This window comes from Leishmania major, chromosome 26, assembly GCF_000002725.2.
Source record: "Leishmania major strain Friedlin complete genome, chromosome 26".
Classification (NCBI taxonomy): domain Eukaryota; phylum Euglenozoa; class Kinetoplastea; order Trypanosomatida; family Trypanosomatidae; genus Leishmania; species Leishmania major.
Window position 1 is genome coordinate 894,253 of NC_007267.2, and position 21,867 is coordinate 916,119.

Genomic DNA, 21,867 nt, shown 5'->3' on the forward strand with positions numbered 1-21,867 from the left:
GGAGGACTGTTGCACAGACACCGCGCACCTCCCCACTCCTCTCCCTCTTCGAATCACCCACGCCCCTGTCTTATTCCTTTCACTTCCTCTGACCCCCGCCCCTAACCTCCCTCTTCCCCTCCTCCCTCTAACTCTCTGACGGAGCTTCTACCCTACACCGTCCCCCCCCCCCCCTACACATTCCTTCCCTCCACCACATACACACTCTCACACGCATGCACGCACACCGTAGCGCCGCGGCAGAGGTATCACCCCCACAACCTATTGAAGGAGGAGAAACACGTCACTGTCGTGGTGACACAGAGTTGCAGGTGAAGTACACGGAGGATAGTGTAGCTGTGGCCCTTCCTTGCCAACCACCACCACCACCACCACCCTCCATTTCCCATTTCTTTGCGTAAGGTAGCACGCAGGAGGTCATGAGCAGCTGCGGATGCAGTGTGACCTGCACGGACTCGTGGCTGCCTCTCTCCATCCCCCTCTGAGTGTGTTTCTCATTCTGTGTGGACAGCCTCGCGGCACCGTCTAGCAAGCCTGCATACGAACACAGCACCCGTAGCGCGACAGCAGGAATGTTCGATCCAAAGAAAATATCTGCCGCGGTGCTGGGCTACGCGCCCCAGTTCGTGCTGGCACGCTTCTCGTCAGTAATCATGGGCATCATTATCGCATACGGAGTGCTGCTCTTCTTCCTCGGGCATCCGCCTCTCTTCCAACGTGTAGGAGAGCTCTCTCTCACGGCGACGCTGGGCTACTGGGGTGCACGTGCTACGCGGTATGGGATTATGCGAATTGTGCACCTGATTGAAGGCACGACCCTGGAGAGCGCGGCAGCGGCGGCGGCACCGGAGGGTGCGTCCAGCCCAGGCAGCTCCCTGGGTGCGACTCTATCGCCTAGGTCGCAGTCGGGGGCGGGAAGGTACGAATCGAAGGGCTTGGACTGAGGAACCTCATTTCTCTCTTGGCCGCAGTGCTTATCCCCTTCGCGCAGGCTGCATCCCGCCCGTATCGGGGGAGGGCTCTAAGCCGTGCCTCCTTTCTGCCGGTGCTCTGAGAGGACGATCAGAGCGCATCCCTCACGTCAATGCGAGAGGAGAGGGGAGGGATGCAAGAGGTGTGCGATGTGGCGGTGCCGTCGGGCGGGGCCCGGTCTTGTGCGATGGAGACGATTGCCACCCTTGTGCGTTCGTCTGTTCGAGCGCAGCGGATGTTCTTGTTGTCGTTGTTGCTGGTTCGATCTCGCCCACTTTGATATATATTTTTTTTTCGCTGCCCACGCATCGCCCTCGTCTTAAGTGCGCCATCGACACCCTCCCCCCCCCTACTTCCCCAGCCAAAAAGAGCACGAGCTCCATCCCTCCGATCAGCCTTCCCCTACCCCACCGCCCCGCCCCTGGAGTGCACGCACATGCTTGTGCGGTCAGTGCAAAGGTGCAGCGACGGCTTTCACAACTACACCAGCTCTATAGGTCTCGTGCTCCATTAAAATCTGATTGATACAAGATGCCGCAGAGTACTCGCTTGATGTGTACACACGAGGACGCGGGCACGAGTGGTTTCTAGTACTGCATCGTGACGTTCCTACGGGTAGCAGCTTGCGGTACCGCTTTCTTTAGAGGCTTCAGCACACCGCGGCACGCGAGTACTCCCGCATCCCACCTCTCCTCTTTATCTCTGCTTCCCTCTGACCCACCGTCTTGTGTTACGCGCTCCTTCTTCAGGTGACCTTCTCCACCGACCCACCCACTCCGCCACACACACGCACATGTGCACACAGTCATCAGCGTCACCACATACATCTTTGGTGCTTTCTTTTTGTTCCTTTTATGCTTACTTTCCTCGCATTCTCCAGCACGGAAACGAACATCGATCATCATCCTTCACAGCCACGCTACTGCGCACTGGCACGCACGGAGAAGAGGACTCGCAGCAAGATCGACAACACCTACAAACGCACGACTAGGAGGGGCAGGTAGACGTATATACGCCTCCTCCCACTATCTTTCCTTTAGAAGAGCACATCGCCGGCGCACAGGAGAGCGCACACGCACACGCATACGCAGTTGTGGTGACAGCTTCAGTGCAAAATGGCTCAGCAGCAGCCACACCGGCGGTACGAGGGGTACGCATACCCTGCCGATTTCCAATCCGCGCCGACAGGCAGTCGTGACAGTGGTGGCGGTGCGTACTTCGGCAGAGAGCGGATACCGTCCCCCTCTGCTACCTCACTCTCCGGCGCCACCGGCCTCGTTCGGCGCTCTGTGCAACACACTGGTGCCGCCGCCGTCGCAACTGCGTCCACCGGTGCCAACGCTGCCGGCTACCAGGGATCGTACGGCTACTTCCACGGGCAGGGTAACAGCATCGACATCGCCAGCGGCTACAACAGCGATGCCGGGAGCTCGACATCGAACCCGCTATACGGAGGCGGCTGCAGAAGCGGGTACATAGTCCCGAACACCTCGTCACAGCACCAGGAGGTGGTGGTGGGAACTAGCCGAAGCTCTGCTGGGGCGTCAGGTGCGAACTCTGCAGAGCCATCGCCTGGTGTGTGGGCAGCAGAGCCCTGCGTGAACGGCCTGACTGCGAGCGGCTGTCGGCTCTCACAGCTTCCGCCTCGACTGCATGAACCTAGCATTTTTCAGCTATCCAGCGACGGCAGCGCCGGCTCAATCACGAACAGCACCATCGGCAGCACCTCAGCGCGTCCACCGACTCAGCAAACGTTTCTGCCGTCGGAGCCGTTAATGCAGGCCCTGCCGCTTCCTGCATCACAGCACCGTCGGCATCATTATCAGCAGCAGCCATATGTAGTGTCGATGCCGTCGTCGGCGGCCAGCAACCTGCAGCGGGGGACGGCGAGCGGGGCAGCGCCGCCGGAGGCTGCATTTGTGCAGCGCAGCGGCTCGTTCGCGGCGAGCCCTATCAATGTGAGCGGCCCGCGCATGCCAGCTGCCTACGATGCTTCGGCCAGCCCGAACATTGCCGGCGGCGGTGTGTTCAGTAGCGGTCGCACGAGTGGGTTTTTGGGTCGCTTCGTAGCGCAGGTTCTGTCCGTGCTAGACGACAGTGCCGGAGACCCTGGCAGAGGGATCGGTGCTGGCAGTGCAGCCCCCATCGGTGAGCGTCCCCTGCATCAGCTCCGGTTTGGCAACGCCTCCGATGACTTGCCGTTGCTCGAGGAACTTGGTATCGTTCCTCGGCATATACTGGACAAGGCGCGTGCCGTGCTGAACCCCTTCAAGCCCATAAGCGTCGACGCGGCGAAGGACACCGACCTGGCAGGTCCCGTCCTCTTTGCCCTCTCGTTAGCGGTGCTGCTATCACTGCGTGGCAAGATACAGTTCAGCGCGATCTACGGCCTTTTCATGCTCGGCGTGGGTTTCTTCAAGATGCTCCTGTCACTCATGCAGCCGCGTGGCGGTGTCCCGCTACAGTTTGTCGCGAGTACGATCGGCTACGGTCTGCTTCCGACGGTGCTGCTCGCCGCCGTGCGCACCGTTGGCTCGTGGATTATGGGCCTCCGCGGCGTGCTGCCTCTGACGCTGCTAATGGTTGCGTGGTCGGCGTGGTGCGGAACGACGCTCGTGGCGAAGGGGCTAGGTATGGAGGAGCAGCGCTACCTTGTCCTGTACCCGATGCTTCTCTTCTACTCCACCTTCAACGTTGTGGCCGTGTACTAGGCGGCTGTGTGTGTGTGTGTGTGTGTGTTAGCATGTTAAGCAATGGATCGCGTTCCCTCTACTTCTCTCCCTCCCTAGACTTTCTATTTACCCGTGACGGAACTCCTCCTTCTCTTTCCTTGTCTCGCCAGGCCGAGAACGGCCCTTACCGACTGACAGCATCTAGCCTATCCACGCAACTACTTTTGTGTGCACGTGTGAAGGCGGCATGAGGAGGAGGGGAGTGTGCGGCTGCCAGGGTGGCCGTTGTCGCCCACCATCCCCCTACCCCCACTCGTGTCCCTCGCCACCCTTTCTTCTTCGATTTCTAGGCTGCCTGTTTCATCACGACAGGTTCTTGCATCGCGCGACCGTGAGAGGAGGAGCCACTGAAAAGGCGTGTGCCGGCATGGAGGATGTCTTCGCCTCACCGCTGTCTCCCCTCCCTCCCCAACTTTTTTCTTGACTGCCCTCCTGCGCCCTCGCCTCCCTTCACCCCCTTCCCTCCCTCAAACATCGCGTCATCTCGGACTTCGCGCACACCAGCCACCTCAGACACGGCCAGCCAGCCAGCCAACTCCGCTTGCACCCATTTGTCGACGCACACGTACACACGTTGACAGCGCCACCGTCATACAGAAGTTGGTAGAGTCTATTGCCTCCGGCGACATCGTCCTTGTTTGCGTGCGCTGGGCGATAGGCGAGACATTACATCTCGTGTGTGTCCGTGCCCTGTGCGCTCTGCCTCCGGTTCGGGACGTCGTCACGTGAAGAAATAGCCACAACCTTGCACAAGGGGCAAGCACATACAAGCGCACACGTACACCAGCAAGCACGCACACAAACACACATACATACTTATCTCGAATTCCGTTACGGCAGCCCCTCTCCCACCCTTTTGTTATTGAACTGTCCCCCGCTCGCTGCACCCGTGCCTGGCGCACCGTGCGAGGCGGGGCACAGCGCGCTTAGAATCACTTCCTCACTCACCCACATACAGGCACGCCCTCATAGACCGCGCAACCCATATACCCATACATACACACACACACACACACACACGCACGCACACCGACACTTATGCATAGACAACTCCATACACGCACACCATTTTGAACGTTTCCCTCTTCGTCTTCTCTCGTGTGTTCCCTCGACCATCACCCACCCCACCCCACCCCGCATTCCCCTCGCCGCGATCGTGCTCTCGCGAGGACAGCAAATCCGTAGCAAATGCCCCGAAGCGCTGTCACCGCCACACCACGGGCAAGACGAGCAGGTGGAGGCTCTGGCTCGTCCCCGACACAACGTCCCTCTCGCCGCAGCGGCAAGGCCGACACACACGCCTCCGTGCCAGATGCTGTCTTCCAAGTGGAGACACTGCTGGAAGAGGCCCCTCACGCCGGCCGTGAGGCGGAATACGAGTCCGTCGTCGCCTTCGTCTCGCGGCGGCTGTCACACGAGACAAACACCTCCCTGTTTGTGTGCGGCGGCTGCGGTTGCGGCAAGACTTCGACCGTGAAACGTGCTCTGCGGGCCATTTCGGCGCGTGTGCTGCCGTGCGATGCTAAAGCACGCAGTCTCATCAAGCGTAGCACCCTCGAAGAGTGCGGCTGGCAAACTTGCGTAGAGGACGGTGATGACGCAGCATCTGTCACGGCCGATGCAACTTGCAGGACTCGAAAAGCACTTCTAACCACGCCCACCAGTACACCACGCTCCTCTCGGCAGCTGTCGGCCGAGGAAGGCAGAAGCCCCAGTGACGCGAACGGGCTCACACCATCGTCCTCGGCCTCCCTGGCTGCTGCGCTGTCGCACACCACGTCGCCAGACACGTCTCGCACCTCCGCATCGTCATTGGCTGCGGCCACTGCGACCAGGAGTGCTCGCCTCGCTTTGCACTCACCCGAATCGAGTCGGCCAAGCGACTCCAGTGTCAACTCCACTGCCACCCTTTTGGAAGCTGCCAGTCCGGCGTGCGGTGTCAAGCGCGGTCGCGCGGCGGATGAGTGGGAAGAGAACAGCATTCGTTCAGCCGAACTAGACAGGCAGGCCACAGCAGTCCTCACGCGGGGTGAAGGTGCGTGGCGGCAGGCACAGGGACTGGAGCAAGAGGTGCCACCACGACACCAGCCAGAGCCGTACAGTCTTGCCTACTTCAGTATGCGGTACCCCGAGCTGTTCTCGAGTGACGGTACTCTTGCGACAGCATCATCCTCTTCGCCGGCCACTTCGCAGTTCCGTCAGATTTTTGGCCACTACGTCAACTGCGCCGACGTCAGCGGTCCGCTCTTGGTAGAGGCGGTGTGCGACAGCATCCGGGCAACCTGCAGCCGCACTGACGGCGCCACACAGCTGCTGCTCCAGTGGCTTGCGTCCATCGGCAAGGCTACGTCCAGTCGGGCCCAGGCTATCGGTGGTGCAGCTGCTGAGTCACACGCCGCTTCTACCTCTGCAGCCTCGAAGCGGCGTGCGAGCCCGCCGGCGCTGCACGTCGTTGCGCTCGACGAGGTGGAGTACCTGCGCGGCGGCGGTGCCAAAATGCTCACCCTCCTCGCGGCGCTTGCCTTCCACCACCCCGCGCAACTTGCCCTGATCTTCATATCAAACCAGCGCGCCTTTGTGCACGTGCCGCAGTTGATGCTGGAGCTGTTGCTGTTCCAACCCTACAGCGAGGCCCAGCTGCGGGAGATCGGCGCCAGTGCGACGAATGCCGAGCTGCAGCGATGTGAGCAGCTCGTCGGCGCAAAGGTGCGCAAGACCGCGGCACGTTCGTCCGCCGCGGGCCACAAGCGGCTGCGCGCCTCCGATGTGGACATTAAACCGCGCCTGTACGATTACATCGCACGCAAAGCCCTCCTCGAGTTTTCTGGCGATGTCCGGCAGGTCATCGCCATGTGCCACCGTGTGGTCTCGGTTGCCTGGCGGGAAGTGGCTGAGGCGAAGCTCGAGGCTGCTGCTGCGGGTGCTGCGACGGCGGCGACGTCTACACCCCCGGCGATGGCGCGCAGCGACAGCAGCAGCACCGCAGTAGTAAGAAATACGTCAGTTGCCGACTTTTCCTCGAAGCTGGAGGCTGCCGTTGAGGCGTACAGGGTGGACAAGTGTGCAGCCGCAACAACGCAAGTGTCTACAACATTCTCAGGTACCTCGCAGTCTTCTTCAGACGCTGCTGGCATAAAGGACACCTCCTCGACGCGGCCCAGCGGGGCCGCGGCTGCATCTTGTGCATCGCTCACCGCTGCAGCACAGCTTGCCCCAGTTCCCTCCTCGTGGACGCCGTCCTCCGGTGTCATGACGCTGGCCAAGAGCGTCCGTGTCCTACAGAGCAACCAGGTTGAGAGCGACATCGACAAACACGTCGGCACCCTGCCGGAGCAGACTCTCTACGTCCTCAGTTGCATCGTCGTTCTCACTTTGCGCAAGCAGGAGGAGCGTACCTATGCGTCAACGAGTGTCGGTGGCCGCATCGGCACAACTCGCACGCCGGGAGCGGGTCGCACCGCGGCGCAGCGCGCGGCGCCAACGCTGTCGCTGAAGATGCACGAGGTGCACCAGTTGTACACTCGACTCATGGCGAAGCTGCACTTCCCCGCAATGCGGGCCGACGGCTTTCCTGTGCAGGTGGAGTGCCTCGCCGACTTTGGCGTGCTGACGCGGCCGCAGTTGCGCGGCACCGATCGCGTCTTCTCGCTCAACGGGACGTGGACATTGCCGGCGATGCAAGCAGCACTTGTGAAGCGTGGCGAAGCGATCAAGCAGGATCGCACGACGGCTGGCGCTGGAGCGATGATGGAGAACCGTTTCGAAGAGGTGTTGCGCGAGCTGGCAAACCTAGTCAAATAGCTTGGACGCTTTCACGCTTGTCTGCACGGCAGCGGTGCTGATCGTGGTCAACACGTGCGTGGTGCGTAAGAGGTGGAGAGAAGGGCGGGCGACAGCGAAGAAGGAACGCGCGCCCGCCCGCTGGCGGGCAGTGGGCACCAGAGATGGACACCCTGCGGAGCGAGGAGGTGTTCTGTTCTGTGTGTGTGTGTGTGTGCACGCTTGTGTTGCTGTCGCTATCTGAGTACGCCTGTGCACGTGTGCCGCTGTGCCTCTTCGTCATGATTGTTCCCACAGCTCGACACCTATCCACCGACCCCCTTTTTTCCGTTCCCGTCTGCCTCGCGCCACCTGGCCTCTATAGAGTTAGCACACGCACGCATGTGCATCTTGCCTTCACTCACTCACCGGCACGCGCATATCCGTCTCGTCTCTCTGCGTGCGTGCGTTGATGGTCCCTGCTAGTGTCGGAGACACCCTTCTTTCCTCCTCTCTCCTCTCGCCTTTCTCTGTGGGGAGAGCGAGTGCGAGGATGGAAGAAGTATGAGCAGCCGCTCCCTCCCCCACTCCTTTCGCATGTCTTCAAGACTCCAACGGATTGCCTTCTGCTTCGTCATGGTATCTACTCCACTTCTCCCTCTCCTTCACCTGACACCGCTCCTCGCCTTCCTCGCTTGCCCACACCTACTGGCACATTACCTCCCCTCTCTTCGTTAACTATGGACCGCGGCGCAGTCCCCTTCCGTCGTCGACGCCTCCTTATCTTCAACCATGCCGCGTGAGATCAAGACCCTGAAGGAGTTTCTCGCCATCTGCTCCCGCAAGGATGCGCGGTGCGTGAAGGTGAAGCACAACCCCAGCGCCACCAAGTTCAAGGTCCGCTGCAGCCGCTACCTCTACACGCTGGTCGTGAACGACAAGAAGAAGGCTGACAAGATCGAGCGCTCCATCCACCCGTCCGTGAAGAAGATCGCCGTGACAGCCCGCTCGCACGCCAAGACGAACGCCGGTTCCAAGCAGTAAGAGTAATGCTACCCATCCGCGTCGTCGTGTAGATCACCGTTCTCCTCCGCCCCCCCCCCCCCGCTCTACCCATGCGACTTCGCTCTCTCTCTCTCTCCCAAAACGGGTTGAAAAGGGCGTTCGAGTAGGGAGGAAGACGCCAGTTCTCGCGCGACGCGAGAGAGCCCACGGTCAAGATACAAGTTGGACAGGCTGATGTGGTGTACCCCTCGAACGCGCGCGCCTGCGCCCTATGCGTGTGTGTGTGTGCGTGTGTGTGATGAGGGGGCGCTGCGCGCTACACGTGGCGGGAAGCGCGAGCTCACTTTTGTTTCTCCTTATTTTTCGTTTTCTTTCAAAGATATGTACGCCTCTGGCCGCGTACCATCGAGCACATCAACGCGTGTGGCAGAGAAAGGGCGTGGCCATCGCAGACCGCATGGCTGTATCTCGCACAAGCTCTCTCTCTCTCTCACACACACACACACAGGTTGCACCTCACCTCTAGTGAGCTCGCAGCTGCTGCTTCCGGCCGTGCCGCTGACGCGGGGACGGAACGTGGCAGCAAGCCGCCTCTGTCTCCCTGCTTTTTTCATCTCTTCCCTTCGTCCCTCCTCCGGTGGGCCGTGTGTGTGTGGGGAGGGGGGGGGAAGGGAGGGGAGGGGAGTAGGGCCGTGTCGCGGTCGGGCCGTCGCCAGCACGATAAGACGCGATATCTCAGTCGAATGCCGCATTGCCTCACACAGGACTCTTCTTTTTTATCCCTTTGCCTGCGCTTCTCCTCTTCGTCCTCCACCGCCACCCACATACGTGCGCTTAGGAGCTCAACCCCCGCCCCCCGCCCTCCTCCTCCTCCTCGCCTCCATCGTTTTCTCCAGTGTGGAGGTAGCAACTTGGATGAGCACACATTTTCCTCTACACCCATCGGGGCATAAGCCGAGAGAGAAAACGAGCCATCGCCAGCAGAAGCGACGCACAACCGAACGGGGAGACTTTGTCAACTTGGCTGCTGTTGCTGCTGTTGCCGCATCCAACGTTGTCACCACCACCACTTTATCTCATTCTTACTTTTCCGTCATCAGAGGCAGCTGCGAAGGGCCTGTTGGAGGGTCGCCATGCCCTTGAACGGTACTGCTGGTGCTGGTGCTGGTGTTCCGTCACCGAGCGCGCATCCGCAGGCTGGTATAGCTTCGTGCACCAGGAACGGCACCACCGGTCTTACTGAGCACCCTGCGGTGTTGACAGCTCACGGTGATGCCCACGCGCGCGACCTTCTTCAACACCTGCCAGGACACCGTATCCTCGTCACTGGTGGCTGCGGCTTCATTGGTAGCGCCTTCATCCGCCACTTACTCATGTACGCTCCGGCGTCGGTGCACGTGTTTAACCTGGACACGGTCGAGTACTGTGCCGGTGTTGACGCGGTTCTCGGACCCCTCGCTGCGACGAGAGATGATGATCGCGCAGCCGCGTGCAGTGGCGCGTCGGTGTCGGAGGATGCGAACGGCACTGTCGCTTCTTGTTCCTTGTCCTGTGACGTCTCGCCAGTATCACGTTACCATTTCATTGCCGGCTCTATCCTGGATGCGACCCTTGTGCTGCACTCACTGCGCACCCATCACATTGACATTATTGTACACATGGCCGCACAGACGCACGTCGACCACAGCTTCTCCAGAAGCGTACTCTTCACCCAGGTGAACGTTGTGGGCACGCACACGCTACTGGAGTGCGCGCGGCAGTACGGCCAGCTGACGCGCTTCTTACACATGAGCACGGACGAGGTGTACGGTGAAGTCCCGGCGACAGCGCGGCCGGCTAACGAGGCGTCGACAGTGCTGTGCCCAACGAACCCGTACGCGGCGACGAAGGCCGCAGCGGAGCACCTCGTTTCCGCCTATTATCACTCATTCAAGCTGCCCGTGCTCATCTCGCGCGGCAACAACGCCTTCGGGCCCGGCCAGTATCCTGAGAAGGTGATCCCCAGCTTCATTGTGCATGCGCTGCGCCGGGAGCGGCTGCCGATCCACGGCGATGGCCACCATCAGCGCAGATTCATCTATGTAGACGACGTTGCCAGAGCACTGTGCACCATTCTCGTGCGCGGCGGTGTCGGTGAAGTCTACAACGTCGCCAGCGAGAGGGAGTTCTCTGTGCACGAGGTCGCGCAGCGGGTTGTCGCATGCGTCGCCGGTGACGACCACGACAAGGTGATCGCTGCCTCTCGCGCGGACTTCGATGCCTCCTATGTGCGCTACGTAGCGGATCGCGCCTACAATGACGCGCGGTACTGCACCGAAAGCGAGAAACTGGCGGCGCTTGGTTGGGCGCTGGAGGTCTCATTTGAAGAGGGGCTGCGCCGTACCGTTGCCTGGTATCGCAGGCATCCTTTGAAGGCTGGCGGGTACTGGAGAGGTGCAAGTGAGGCTGGCGCCACGGCCCCTTGCAGTGACTAGCCGTATCTTTCATGGGAGGAGAGAAGACACTTTTCCCTGTTTGACGCCTTCACTGCCACGCTCCATCCCCTGCATGCCATTGCTGCCGTCGCACGCGCGTCCCGTGGCGTGCGGAGGAGGACGAGAGCCGTAGAGGTGAGCGAGGAGAGACGGCAGAGGCCATGTCACGCAGAAACGCACACACACCATGCATACGGAGACAAGTAGCGCTTGATGTGTGCGTGCGTGTGCAGAACCTGCACTGTATCCCTCTTCATCTCTGCACGAGGGAGGGCAATTCCCAAGAGCCGCTGCCTACACAAGACAAGCCAGTAAAGGCACGAAAATGTAAGTCGCAGTGCGAGGGAAGTGGTGGAGGGGCTCCTGAGAGCAGCCCCTCCGCTGCAATCCTCTTCGGTGTCTCGCTTTACGACTACGCACACCCACGCCGCATGTGCACGCTGCCGCGCTCATGTTCCTTCATCTCCGCTCCTCTATGTCTCTGTCTCTGTCCTGTATCTCGCGGGCCTTTGCATTTTGGCGCACGCGCGTGCAACGTCGTCTCGCGCTCTGTGCGGTCTCTGCGCTTACGCTTCAGCGAAGTAGCCGTACTCCGTCGTTTTCTGTCGTTCTATTCCTTCGCCTTTCGGTTGTGTGAACGAGATCCTCTCCCAGCCGCCGTCACTCCCATCACGTACGTCAACGGGTGCACTTGCACGCACGCGCAAAGAAGTGTGTGGAGAAAGTGCACACCTACACCACCACCACCACCACCACCACCGCAGCAGCAGCAGGGCGAAGCACGCAAATCGAAAAGAAACGCGAAAAAGGAGAAAACAAAAGGCGTTCCATGCGCAACGCAGCGGCCGAGACGCTCTTGAGCACCGTCAGCGCCACTGGCATGGCGCTGACGGAGGACGGCTTTGCGGAGTACATGGACGAGGCTGACCCGCTTCGTGAACACCGCAATTCGTACCACATTCCCATGATGCGTGACGGCACCCAGTTCTCGTACTTTGCTGGAAACGCACTGGGGCCGCAGCACATCGGCGTGGAGGCCTCTATGGCGACCTTCCTCAAGAAGTGGCGCGAGCAGGCAGTTGAGGGGCACTTCATGCAGCCCACGCCGTGGTTCGAGATCGACCAGATGTGTGTCAAGGACATGGCAGCCATCGTGGGTGCCAAGGACACGGAGGTGGCCATCATGAACACCCCCACAGTGAACCTGCATCTTCTCCTGAGCACCTTCTACCACTCACAGGGCAGCAAGAAGAAGATCATGATAGATCTTCACAGCTTTCCGAACGACGGCTACTGCCTCCTCTCGCAGTTTGAGACACGCGGGCTGAACCCCGCCGAGGACCTTATCAAGATCACGGCGCCGGGCATCAAGGACTGGAACGGCCCCGCCGCCGTGATCCCGATGGAGGTGTTCCTCTCCGCTATAGACAAGCGCGGCGACGAGACCGCCGTAATCATCGTTTCAGCTGTACAGCACATCACAGGACAGTGGCTCGATATCCCCGCCATCGTGAAGGCCGCGCACGCCAAGAAGATCCTCGTCGGCGTCGACTGCATCCACGCCGTGGGCAACGTGCCGCTGCACCTCCATGACTGGGACGTCGACTTTGCGTTCTGGTCCACGTGCAAGTACCTGAACAGTGGGCCTGGCAGCATCGGTGGTGTTTTCGTCCACAACAAGCACACATCCGGCGCCATCCCGCTCAATCACCTGAGCAGGCGCTGGGGCAACGAAATCCAGAGTTGCTTCCCGAAGCACCACAGCCTCGAGCCGGCGCCAGGCGCCTCGGAACTGCACATCAGCACTCCATCGGCTGCATGCTATATGATTCTGGCGCCGTCACTGAAGCTGATGGCGTCGGTTGGCATGGAGGCGATCCGGCAGAAGTCGTTGCTGCTTACGGCCTACCTGGAGCTGCTTGTGAGTGAGCTCGTGCCTCCGGGCTGCATAGAGATTGTGACACCGGCGGACCCGAACCAGCGCGGCGCCCAGCTATCGCTCCGCATTCTTCCAAATAAGCTCAAGTCCGGCCAGGCGGCCGCTCCGGGGTACCAGTGCGGTGCCGGCGGGGCTGGCGAGATGGACGACGCCTCCCTGCTGCAACGTCAGCTGCTTGACGAGGGCGTCATGATTCACAGATGTCCCCCAGACGTGGTGCCTCTGGCGCCGGCGCCCATGTACAACAGCTTCGTGGACGTCCTGCGTGCTGTGCGCATCATTGCCTCCCTCTTCTAGTCGAACGAGTGCAGCGCAGAAAGAAAAGGATGCAATGACGGGGTAAGGAGGGGGGAGAGGGGCGGCAGAAGGGGCCGTCAGTATGGATGCATCCGTGCCGACTGCGTGAGCGTGGGCACATGCACACACACGCACATGCGCACGGGGAGGGGGAGGGAAGAGGTGGGTCCTAGGGGACCACTGCACCACAACTATTCTCGCTGTTTTCTTTCTCACTTACTTACACACTCTCCCTCTGTGCGTGGCGCCCTTCTTCTCCCCACCCTGCCGCTTCTATTCTCGTGTGTATGTGTCGTCGTGTTGTGCTCTCTCACCGATGCTCGGCAGCAATCAGTCCCTCCTCCTCTCTCGTGCCTCTGGCAGCCCTACGTGACGCTCGTGTGCGAGTATCAGTGTGGGTTTGGGCAGTCGGTGTAGTTGTATGTCTATGTGTGTCTCTCTGTGTGTGTGTGTGTGTGTGTGTGTGTGTGTGTGTGTGTGTGTGCATGTGTGCGGGTATGACGGACATGTAATTCCCAATGCCTCCCATGTGCAGCATCGCTTTCCTGCTTTCCCTCGCCATGTGATGAGCGCCGCTCACGATGGTACGGTGGTGATGTGCTCACAAGTGCCGCGTGTGCGGGTCTGTGCACGCGCGTCTCCTTTTCGCTATCGCTCGTTCTCCGTTTTCTTCGCGTGTTTTCGTTCTGTGTGCGCATGTAAGTGTACTGGCGTGCATCGATGTAGGAGTGGTCCCAGAGGTGCGAGCAAGGCGCTGCAAACCGATGTACACCGCCTCCATCCCTTCTGCTTCTCCTCCCCTCGGAGAACGTGTGTGTGTGTGTGTGTGTGTGGAGGAGGGGGGGGGCGTATCGGGCGTGCGTCGACGGTGCAGCTGCCTCTCACCGCAGAAGACCTCTGTTGCTGTCTTTCTCTCGCCTACCAGATGCAACGTGCTTTCAAGGGCTGAGGCAGTGGCGGGTCATGGGTACCAGCTCACGCAACGGAAAAAAGGACGATGCACGCGCCCCACGCGATTGTGCAGGAGGGGTGGGGCAAGAGACTGCTTTGTGTGTGATGTCCCCACCATCACCACCATCACAGCCGTATCCATCTCTTCCCTGATGCCACACCCCTAGCCACCCTCCCTCCCTCTCTCACTCTTTTCTGTTCTCCCGCCCTGCTGCGGTGCCTCCAGCTACTTCTTGTTGTTCTCTAGTGGTTTCCTCTTCTGTGCACTGGCTTCGCACCTTACTCATTCCCACGCCCTGTCGTCCACAAGCAGCCATATAAACCGTACGCTAAGCTCAACCACTGTGCCCATGGCGGACTACACCTGCGGCACCGCCACCCGCCACACCGATGGTGCCGGCAGCACGTCTACCCTAGATGACCCGGGCCTGCTCCGCAGGTTGGTCAAGTCTGCAAAGAGCGCGCACAGCACTCTCGGCCGTGCGCTGGACACAAACCTGTCGAACCAGCGGTTTGGCGGAGCTGAGATGGAGCCGAGCGCGCTGACGATCAACTGGCTCGAGCGAAGGCGCCAGCTGCGACTGCAGCAAGAGATGCAAGTCGCATGCGACGACATTCACCTGCGCGCGACGGGGAGGCAAAGGAAGCAGCGCACTGGCGTTTTAGGGGCATCGGCGACCGGGAAAGCACCGTGTGCAACAGCCGCGTCCACACTATCAGCGGCAGGCACGGCCATGGGTGGCACCGCTGACACGTCGCAGCTGTTTATCCCGGCACTGCCGACGATGGCGCCATCCATGACGGCCGCTGCCGACGATGGCACGGAGGCCCTCGGCGGCACGAAGATCGGCGGTGACGACCGCGGCTACGTCACCCTCATCGGTGCAGTTCCGACCTACAATACAACGCGACTAATCGAGGACAACTACGAGCTTATCAGCAGCTTTCGCGCCTACCGCACCGACGCGCTACGGACGGAGCAGCAGGCTGCCCTCCGTGACGTCTCGGCACCCCACCCCGACCTCCTTCAGCAGCTAGCACCGCTGGTTCAGCAGGAGCAAGGCAGCGAAGCAGGTCAGCAGCATTTGCTCGTGGATCAAGAAACGCTTCCGTATCACCTCCGCCAGCGCTACACACAAGCCCATGCGTCACAGTCGACTTTGATGGTACATGCAGATGCGGCTGCTGCGGCAGCGAACGAAGGCGATGACGCTGCGGCGCGTAGCCCTGTGTCTCCGCGGCAGGCGGACGGCACGGCGCCGTTGACCACCGCCGCCGCCAAGGGCACGTGGGCCTTCACCTGCCAAGGTCGTCCAGACATAGCGGGCGCGCAATACAGCGGCCCGGTCACTGAGGCTGGCGGGAAGGGTGGTAGCAAGCCCTATCGCCGCCGCCTCATCGGTCATCGCCAACCATGCCTCGGCCAGTACCACGTGCGCTACACCGTCGTCGAGCCGCGTGTCGTCGGCGGCTACGTGGCACCACATGCTCCCAAGGCGGACAAACAGCCGCAGGGCGAGGCAAGCGCGCGACAAGACGCCGGCTGCGCAGAGGCAACGCATCGTACCAACAGCTCTGTGGGCGACAACGGCTCCAACTTTGGCTACACGCAACGAGAAGACTGGATCTTGACCACAAATCAACACGGGTCGCGCAACGGGAGCTCTGACGCTGCCGCGCGCCGTGGCGGCAGCACGCATGGCCGTAACATCAAGGGCAGCTCCATGTTCATCTCAGAATCGCCGCGGCAGATGAAGCACGGCACAGCCGCCCCTGATATCTTCTACTGGCCGTACCCCGATGTGCGCTCGACTGTGAAGCGCGTGCCCTGCCTTGTGCAGCTTGACAACCCTACCACGCACCGCCGCAGGGAGCCGCTCATCTCGGGAGTGCCGGCTTCGGTGTACGAGGTGTGCGGCGATATCGCGGCTCACCAGCCACGGATCGTGACTATGGATCAGACAACTGGACGCGACTCGCACTGGTACAATCGAACGCTGCCTAAAGTCCTCGGCGAGCCGCTGGATGTGGATGAAGCACTGCGCGCGACGCGACCGAAGGAGCGAGCTGCAGCGATGCTGCCCCGCCCGCACGCAAGTAACCCGAACACGAATCCGGCGCATGCGCTGGCCCTGGTGGACACAAGCGTCTCTGTCGAGCGCAATTTAGCATATCCACAGTCCTTCATTGGCGGCTCAACGCAGTTGGAGCACATCCGTGACTTTGGTAAGATCCTCAGCCGAGACAAGCGAGAGGCGCTGGCGCTGCGTAACATCGGCAGCGGTGCGGGCAATGGCGTGCTTCCCGGAGAAGCCGAGGAAGCGTGCGAGTGGATGCGGAGACGTAGCCACTCTGCATTGATACACCCCCGCGCGCCTGGTCACCAACCATTGCACACGCCGAACGCTACGGAGCTCGGTGAAGTGCCTTCACTGACCCTAACGAAACCGCGCTCGGGGTGCACGACTGATCTCGGCAGGGGGACAGCCAGGCCGATGAACCTCCTGCCGCTGCATGACCTCACATACGACCCGGACCCCGGCTATGTGCTGACAGGGCCACGCGTGAAGGGCACGCCGTCGATCGCCCGCACTGCGACACGCCAACAGGTGCGGTCATGGACTGCGGGGAAGGGCTGCGGTGCCCCGGTGATGTACGATCCGACAGACTACCTGGCCCCGCACGTCAAGTTGGTGCCGGACTTCGAGAAGCAGATTACGAAGGAGCGCGAGTTCCGCGGCCACCGGGTCCAGTCGGAGCGGTACCTGCAGCTGTTCCCCTCCGCTCCTGGGCCCGGCCACTACACGGTCAACTACACGCAGGTGGAGTAGTGAGTGGAGCTGAGGGTGCAGCGAGAGAGAGAGAGAGAGAGAGAGAGAACAACGAAAAGTGACAAGCACCAGTGCGTTCTCGTTCTCTGCGTGTGTGTGCACGTGTGTGTGTGTGTGTGTGTATATCGGAGCCGCCGAGGCCTCTACCGCGCATAGGTCTGAATGCAGAAAGAGGAGACGGGCGTGCACACACACACACACACACACACATGTGCACACACACACACACACATGTGCACACACATGTGCATAAACCCACACGGAGAGAAAGAGGGAGAGGTCCGCCCGTTGTTGTCTTTCTCTCTCTCTCGCTCTCTCTCTTTTTTGTGTGGTGTCCTCTCGTGCCTGCTCGCGTGCTTTCCTTCGATTTCGTTCCTTCCCTCCTCCGTCTGTCCTCACTGCCACAACCTCGCTCATGTACACTGCCTCTCCCTTCCCACCACTTTCTTACCTTTCTTCGCCTCCTCCTCCTCCCCCCCCTGCCCTGCGCTCTCCTTCATGCGTGTGCGTGTGGGCCCTTGTAGGTTGCTTTCCTGTGTCCCCGTGTGTGCGTGTTCCCATGCCCGTCCACTCTCACGTCGCGCCTTCACCCGTTTCCTTCATAACACAAAATGTTTCTTCGCTCTTATCCACCGCGTGTGTGTCGGTGGGGTGTTGGCGCATCTTCTGACGTGCAGTTGCGCACCTGCGTCTGTCGTAGCGACATGTGGTGGCTAAACCCCCGCCCTCCCTCCCTCACACACACACACACACACACACACACACACAGTGACTTGATGTACAACACACTCGTCTTGTCTTTCGTTTTTTGCCGACGTCGTCGCTGACGACTTCGTTGCTGCGCCCCCGCATGTCTCTTGGTATCAGCGCTGCTGGCTTGCCGCTTGGGTGTGCGTGTGCGCGTGTTCGCACGCGTACGTGGATGCGCATGCGTTGAGGGTGCTGAGATCATGTACGTCAAGTGCGTGCACCAAAGGACAACCTGACGTCACCGAGTGCTATGACGAAAGAGAAGATACGACCCGCACGGGAGGGAAGGGCGGACACGGGCGTCGCCACGGCCGCTGCGTGTGCCACGGCGTGCCCACTGACAGTGCCCCAATGGCGACAAGAACAACGACAGAGAGTTGCCACGCAGGGAGCCACGCAAGTCTCACTCGCCGTCTCAGTCGGGTTGCTCCCTTACTCCCTGTACAACTGCGAGAACAGTCGTTGCCCCTTCCCCAGTCTCTTGTCTTTATACACGCACACACGCGAACAAGGAGTCAGTGCGTGCTGTGCCGTGTTGAGATGATGAGGGATGCGTGCACTGCGTAGCGTTTGCCCATGAAGGGCATATGTCCTTCCCGGCTTCTCCCCTCCTCCCACTTAACTTCCTCCCCTTCCCTCCCCTTCCCTCCCCTCCCCTCCCCTTCCCTTCCCTCTCGCTGGCTCCTTTCCCGCAAACACGGACGTACATCAGGTCCGTCGTACGCCGTTACGTGCCCGCCGTCTCTGTGGCGCTATCCATTCTCCCCCCTCCCTCCCCCCTCTCCCCACCACACACGTTCGTTTTTCGTTCCCAGCTGGCGTGTTTGTTTGTCATCACTCCCGACGTTGGCGGCCGTCTGGCATCGCCTCCTGCCTTCCCCCGCCTCCTCGCGCACGTGTCTGTACAACGATATCGCCCACTCATCTCTGCATGCAGTTCTTCTGTTCGTTGCATCTATAGCAAACTTCTAGTTTATCGCGTCAGCCATGCGCAGTGGCAGTCCACCGCAGGCGGTTGGCGTCCGTCTCAACTCCAGCCCCGCCGCTGCCATGCCGACTGGCGAGTTGTCGTCTGCCTCGTCGGCAAGCGCCTACGCCGGCGGCCTCTCGTCGGTGCCCGTCCAGGCGGGAGCCAAGGAGAGGGTCCAAGACGGCAAGAAGGCCACCTTCACCCGCAGAGGCATCCTCGGCTGCGTGAAGCAGCGAATTTTTGCTGAAATGCTCGATCCCGTGGAGGGTGACTACAACATAGTGGTGTGCGACAACAAGGGGGCCGAGATCCTCAGCACATGCGTGCGCATGCACGACTTGATGGACCACGGCGTGACTCTCGTCGAGGATCTCGGCATGCCACGTCAGCCGGTGCTCAGCAGCGCCGCCATCTACCTTATCGAGCCCACCGAGGAGTCCGTGCGCCGGGTGATGAATGACTGGCAGGTGAAGAACATGTACCGCGAGGCGCACGTCTTCTTCACATCGTTCTCGTCGGAACGACTCATTCAGATCATGGCCTCGGAGCCGCGCCTCGTGCAGGCCATCAAGACGTTGAAGGACATGTTGCTCGACTTTGCGGTTCCAGAAAGCTTGCTCTTTAACTTCTGCATGCACAGCGACGTCCAGAGACTCTTCCTACCCGACGTGGCGCTCTCCGGAGGGTGCCAGAACATCCTCAGTGAGGTCGCCACACGGCTGGTGTCCGTCTTTTTCACCATTGGCGCCGGCGTACCAACGGTGCAGTACCAGGGCAACAGCCAACTAGCGCAGCAGGTGGCGCGCATCTTCGTTGACCAGGCCGCCCAAGCATCGCGCACGAGCCCGGCCACGTTTCGCATGTCCAGCGCCGCGACGCCATGTGGCGGTGGCGCGGCAGACGAGTCTCCGCTGCTCATTCTCGTAGACCGCTCCTTCGACGCCGTGGAGCCGCTCATGCACGAACGCACGTACCAGTGCCTGCTGAACGATCTCATGCCTATCGAGAACAACATCTACGAGCAGACCTACGAGGGTCGCTCCGGACAGGAGGCAACGCGCAGATGCCCGATCGACGAGCATGACCCGTATTGGTGCCAGTACCGCCACAAGTTCTTTCCTGTCTGCCTCCTCGAGTTCCCGAAGAAACTGCAGAGCTTGATGGCGGCTAACCCGAACCTTGTGGCGGGTATGAGAAGACTGAACAGCGGGTACGGGGCGGGGGGCAAACTCGGTGATGTTGGCAGCGCCATTCGTGCCCTTCCGGAGTTTCAGGAACAGCAGGCGAAGATCTCCCTGCACATCGACATCTGCACCAAGATCATGGACCACTACAAGCAGCAGAAGCTGGCGGAGGTGTGCGAGGTGGAGCAGGACGTTGCCACCGGGCGACGACCGTTCAAGGAGCTGTATGACAACATCCACCGCCTGACGGCGGACGTCTCTCTGCCGCTTGGCGTGCGCGTGCGTCTCATCCTGCTGTTGATTGCCGGCACGAACACGCGCGAGTTCTCCGAGGCGAAGAAGCTTATGCTCCTGCAGGAGGCCGGTCTCAGCAGCCAGGCCGACCTCTGCAACTCCTTTTCCATGTTCATCTCGCGAACGGGCCAGCTGCCGCAGGAGGCGGCAGTGCAGGGCACCGATAGCGATGCGAGCAACGGAGGCGGCGGTGGCGGCAACGGCGGAAACGGCAAGAACCGCAGTGTCTCCCTCGCGCGCCGCTCTCTGCGCATCAACCGCACGGGTGTCCAGGACGTGAGCGGCTCGCCGGGCGGCAACGCGCAGGCGAACGCGGCTAACGAAAGTGATGAAAATGCGAGTACCCCAGCGGCGGACCTGTACCGGAACCAAGCATACTTGATACTCCGTGCCGCCGCGAACGGCACACTTAGTACGTCGGACTTCCCCATCTTCCGTACCAGCTTCGGTGGTGGGCGTGGTGGCAGCCTTCGTGGGGCACTGCAGCAGCGACGCACGCTTCGTGCTGCTGGAGGTGGCAACGAGGGTATCGACTTTGGCGGCCTTGCCGGTGTAAACGCCCAACTGACGCTCGATCTGGGCCACGAGGGAAAGTTTGCGCTAAAGACACGACGTCGCATTGTACTGTTCGTGTTGGGTGGCGTAACGTACGGTGAGGTGCGTGCCGCGTATGAGATCGCGCAGACCGCGCATGTGGAGGTGTTTGTGGGTGGCACGTCGCTACTGACTCCAGATAGGTTCCTTTCTAGTCTGAATTCCCTGCGCTAAACAACGGAGGCACACGATGAAGTCCCGCTCCCCTTTCCCTTGCCTTGTGCGGAGGGGCAAGCGGAGGAAGCGTTGGTGACATGTTTGCGCTCGCGCACGCGATACCCGGTGCGCGCTCGACCTTGGCCGCTGCCGCCGTCACACATCTGCACACACATACACACACACTCCTGTGTCGAAGCTGTGAAGTGTTTTTTGTTTGCTTGTTCTTTAGTCTGCGTGCCATGTGAAAGTGCTTGCGTATGTTGCTGCTGTTGCGTAGCAGGTTGCATGCGCCTGTGCGCGTGCGGCTTGTCTCTCGTTCTCTCTGGGCACACCCGCACAATCGTAGCGCGAAGCGCGTGTGCCCTTCGACGTCTGTGAGTTGGCGACCACGTGCAGCGGTGCGTATTTCGCGCTAGTGTGCGTGTGCGTGTGTGTGTGTGTGTCTCTCTCTCTGTGTTTTGTTTTCCTCAACTCATTCTCACTTGCATTTCGCAGCTGGTTGTTCTGTGCGCTGCTGCTTTCTCTTGGCCCCTTGCTTGGAGGGGGTGGTGGCGGTGGCGGTGGTGGAACATTTTACATGCTTTCTACACTGTTTACGGTTGCACTGCACTTGCGCCGTCCTTGGTTTCTCCCTCCATCCTGCAATCCCCCTCCTCTGTTTTGTTTTCTCTTCGTGTCTGTGCCTGTGTGAGTGTGGAGGGAGACAGGCACACGCACACGCACTCAAGCGGTTCCACGATCCCGCCCGCAGCGGTAGTGAGAGTTTCAAGGTTGTGTCTCTCTCGGTCGCACCGTGTGCCCTCCCCCTTGACACCGTCCGCTCAGCGACACCATATGGTTCTTGACGCCTGGAATACTCGACCACCTCTCCTCCCCCGCAACACTCATTCTTGGCCTCTAAACTGGTTCCCTCTCCAAAAAAAAAACGTGTGAGCTTCTGTGCAAGTGCAGGTGTG

The 21,867-nt window shown here is 60.7% G+C and overlaps 7 protein-coding genes across 7 annotated transcripts; all 7 read left to right on the plus strand.

Moving 5' to 3' along the window:
* Window positions 1–2,087: 2,087 nt before the first annotated feature.
* Window positions 2,088–3,683, plus strand: LMJF_26_2200 (conserved hypothetical protein; the record flags this gene model as incomplete). Its single annotated transcript, XM_001684174.1, has 1 exon — window positions 2,088–3,683. One exon carries the CDS (start codon window positions 2,088–2,090, stop codon window positions 3,681–3,683), a length of 1,596 nt encoding a protein of 531 aa, XP_001684226.1.
* Window positions 3,684–4,892: 1,209 nt separating this feature from the next.
* LMJF_26_2210 (conserved hypothetical protein) lies at window positions 4,893–7,505 on the plus strand (the record flags this gene model as incomplete). The annotated part of the gene is made up of 1 exon (XM_001684175.1): window positions 4,893–7,505. One exon carries the CDS (start codon window positions 4,893–4,895, stop codon window positions 7,503–7,505), a length of 2,613 nt encoding a protein of 870 aa, XP_001684227.1.
* Window positions 7,506–8,255: 750 nt separating this feature from the next.
* On the plus strand, window positions 8,256–8,507 carry LMJF_26_2220 (putative ribosomal protein L38; the record flags this gene model as incomplete). The annotated part of the gene is made up of 1 exon (XM_001684176.1): window positions 8,256–8,507. The coding sequence occupies one exon, from the start codon at window positions 8,256–8,258 to the stop codon at window positions 8,505–8,507; it is 252 nt and encodes an 83-aa protein (XP_001684228.1).
* A 1,094-nt stretch (window positions 8,508–9,601) lies between these two features.
* Window positions 9,602–10,942, plus strand: LMJF_26_2230 (putative GDP-mannose 4,6 dehydratase; the record flags this gene model as incomplete). The annotated part of the gene is made up of 1 exon (XM_001684177.1): window positions 9,602–10,942. The coding sequence occupies one exon, from the start codon at window positions 9,602–9,604 to the stop codon at window positions 10,940–10,942; it is 1,341 nt and encodes a 446-aa protein (XP_001684229.1).
* Window positions 10,943–11,771: 829 nt separating this feature from the next.
* LMJF_26_2240 (putative kynureninase) lies at window positions 11,772–13,178 on the plus strand (the record flags this gene model as incomplete). The annotated part of the gene is made up of 1 exon (XM_001684178.1): window positions 11,772–13,178. The coding sequence occupies one exon, from the start codon at window positions 11,772–11,774 to the stop codon at window positions 13,176–13,178; it is 1,407 nt and encodes a 468-aa protein (XP_001684230.1).
* Window positions 13,179–14,479: 1,301 nt separating this feature from the next.
* LMJF_26_2250 (conserved hypothetical protein) lies at window positions 14,480–16,960 on the plus strand (the record flags this gene model as incomplete). The annotated part of the gene is made up of 1 exon (XM_001684179.1): window positions 14,480–16,960. One exon carries the CDS (start codon window positions 14,480–14,482, stop codon window positions 16,958–16,960), a length of 2,481 nt encoding a protein of 826 aa, XP_001684231.1.
* A 1,737-nt stretch (window positions 16,961–18,697) lies between these two features.
* LMJF_26_2260 (putative Sec1/Munc18 related protein) lies at window positions 18,698–20,926 on the plus strand (the record flags this gene model as incomplete). The annotated part of the gene is made up of 1 exon (XM_001684180.1): window positions 18,698–20,926. One exon carries the CDS (start codon window positions 18,698–18,700, stop codon window positions 20,924–20,926), a length of 2,229 nt encoding a protein of 742 aa, XP_001684232.1.
* Between the last annotated feature and the right edge of the window lie 941 nt (window positions 20,927–21,867).